Source organism: Geospiza fortis, unplaced genomic scaffold (assembly GCF_000277835.1).
Source record: "Geospiza fortis unplaced genomic scaffold, GeoFor_1.0 scaffold85, whole genome shotgun sequence".
NCBI classification, from domain to species: domain Eukaryota; kingdom Metazoa; phylum Chordata; class Aves; order Passeriformes; family Thraupidae; genus Geospiza; species Geospiza fortis.
The window spans coordinates 2,387,137-2,389,462 of NW_005054358.1; the positions used below are offsets into that span (position 1 = coordinate 2,387,137).

Genomic DNA, 2,326 nt, shown 5'->3' on the forward strand with positions numbered 1-2,326 from the left:
GCTCAGGCTGAGCTCAGGGCAAGGTTCTTCCCCCAGAGGGTGCTGGCACTGCCCAGGCTGCCCGGGGAATGGGGACGGCCCCGAGGCTGCCAGAGCTCCAGGAGCCTTTGGACAGCGCTGCCAGGGATGGACAGGGTGGGGTTGTGGAGGGGCTGGGCAGGGACAGGGATGGATTTGATGATCCTTGGGTGTCTTTTCCAACTAAGGATATTTCATGATTTTACAATTCCTGCTCCCTTGGCCTGCAGAACTCCTGCCCCAGGCACCACAGGAGCTGGCCTGAGGGCAAGACTTCTCAATTTTCGAGCTATTACTAATTAAGAGGCATTAATTACCCATTCATTTAGCCCAAGTGGAAAATAGCTGTCACTCTCAGCCTGGGTGACATAATTACATTGCAGCCTTCACTGATTTCTTGCTAAAACTCAGAATCTTTTTGTCCTCCTGGGATTCCAAACTGGGCCTGTTTCAGAGCAGAAATACATTTCTGGGATGGAGATTTTTTTTTTTTTTTTTTTTTTTTTTGCTCAGACTGAATTTCCAGCAAGGTCATTAACAATTAATGTTCATACAATTATGCACACAAAGTGCCAGTGCCTGCTGGTAGCTCCAGTGTTCACTGCTGAGCCTTGGATTGTGTTTTCCCTGCTTGCTGCATCCAAGGGTACAGAGAGAGCCCTTGGAAAGCTCTGCCTGTTGTGTGATCCATGAACACCTGGCTCCAGGGGTTTGTCTCCTGAGGACTGCCAGAATTCTTCATATCCTCTTCCCAGTCCCTACGCCTGAAAGACTGTCTTGGTTTGAACAGACAGGTGTCTGCTAAGGAGGGTAGGAGCCTCCCTTGAAATGGAAAATGTAAACCCCTTCCCTTCAAATTGTTATGATTTTGAAATTAAGGGGCTCTCAGGCAAAGATATGGGAATAGGAATGACAGTTCTTTACTAGGAAAATTAAAATGCAAATGCAATAGTGCAAACAAAAAAGAAACTGTGGTTCTGCTGGAGCAGGGATCCTGCACAAGGGGGGAGTTTTCCTCTGCAGCTCCAGGGCTGCTGCAGATGGGCCTGGGCTCCCTCTGGCAATGCAGGGCAGCAGAAAGCTGCTCCTCTGGCAATGCAGGGGGCAAAGGCTGCTGTGCTGCTCCAGGCTCAGATTGGATCCAGGTAGGAATGCTTGGCTCCTCCCCTGGGCGCAGCATCTCCCCATGGGATGCTGGAATTGGATCAGCCCTGCAGGGACACTCAGTGGCCATGGACAGCAGAGATCTCCTGGAGGGAGGGTTGGCTGTGGCAGAGATAAAGAAAAAACTGCCCCATGGACAGCAGAGAACTGCCTCACCTCTGACAGGAACAGATTATACAGCCCCATTTCCAACCAAGACAAGGACAAATGCTACAAAACTCAGTCCTGCCAGGAAATTCAGTGTTTGCATTTGCTGTCATTAATCCCACTTTTTCCTTTCCCACAGGCCTTGCCTTATGTGTGTCTCCTCATTGCAATGCTCTTCTTCATCTATGCCATTATTGGCATGCAGGTAAAATATTTCATTCTTTCATTCTGGCCATAAGCAGCCTGGGTTTGTTCAGGGTGCAGATGGTTGTTGCATTCACAACAGGAGCAGCTCTGATTTGGGATGAGGCAAAATCTCTTCCTGTCTGGTGTCAGGTAAATTAGAAATGAAAAAAAGGCCTGTTTTTCTACTTTAATTGTCAGCTTTTGTGTTGAAGTATCTCCAGTGAGCTGGACAAGCCAGCTGTGGGCATGAGCCTGGATCACATTTCAGCACTGGACATCTGTGAATCCCACAGGAAAAGACCCTTCCCCTGGCTATGGACACATCAAGAGGCTGAGAGGAGGCAGCAGCCCAGGCACTGCACCTTCCTGAGAAGAAATAATACACTTTCCTTGGCCTGGGATGGAGCTGAACTGCTGGAAAGGACCTTTGTGAATACAAAGCACATTAATCTTGTGTTTGATCTCCACAACACATTTTTATCTCCCTTTTCAGCACAGAAATTATTCCAGCTTCTGAGAGCCTTTAAACGAGGACAGATTCTTTCCCTGCCTTATTTTCCAGCTCCACTTGATGTGCCTGGCTGAATCCCTTCTGTTCTCCTGGCAGGTATTTGGGAATATTGCCTTAGATGATGAGACCTCCATTAATCGGCACAACAACTTCCGCACCTTCCTCCAAGCTCTGATGCTCCTGTTCAGGTGAGGAGAGGATAAAACACCCTCTGGTTTGTGTGGGAACAGCAAAAACATCTTTGTGCAGGTGCCAGTTGAGCTGCTCAGACTTGGGCATCCTTTAAAATAGGGGTTTGTG

The 2,326-nt window shown here is 48.5% G+C and overlaps 1 protein-coding gene across 5 annotated transcripts in view; it reads left to right on the forward strand.

Moving 5' to 3' along the window:
• Positions 1 to 2,326, forward strand: part of CACNA1B (calcium voltage-gated channel subunit alpha1 B) — a 330,258-nt gene that overhangs the window by 285,823 nt on the left and 42,109 nt on the right. For all 5 annotated transcript variants that reach the window (XM_031059209.1, XM_031059210.1, XM_031059211.1 and 2 more), the window contains 2 exons: positions 1,469 to 1,534; positions 2,123 to 2,214. In XM_031059209.1, the coding sequence (XP_030915069.1) occupies positions 1,469 to 1,534; positions 2,123 to 2,214 (158 nt within the window). The remainder of the gene's footprint in view (positions 1 to 1,468; positions 1,535 to 2,122; positions 2,215 to 2,326) is intronic.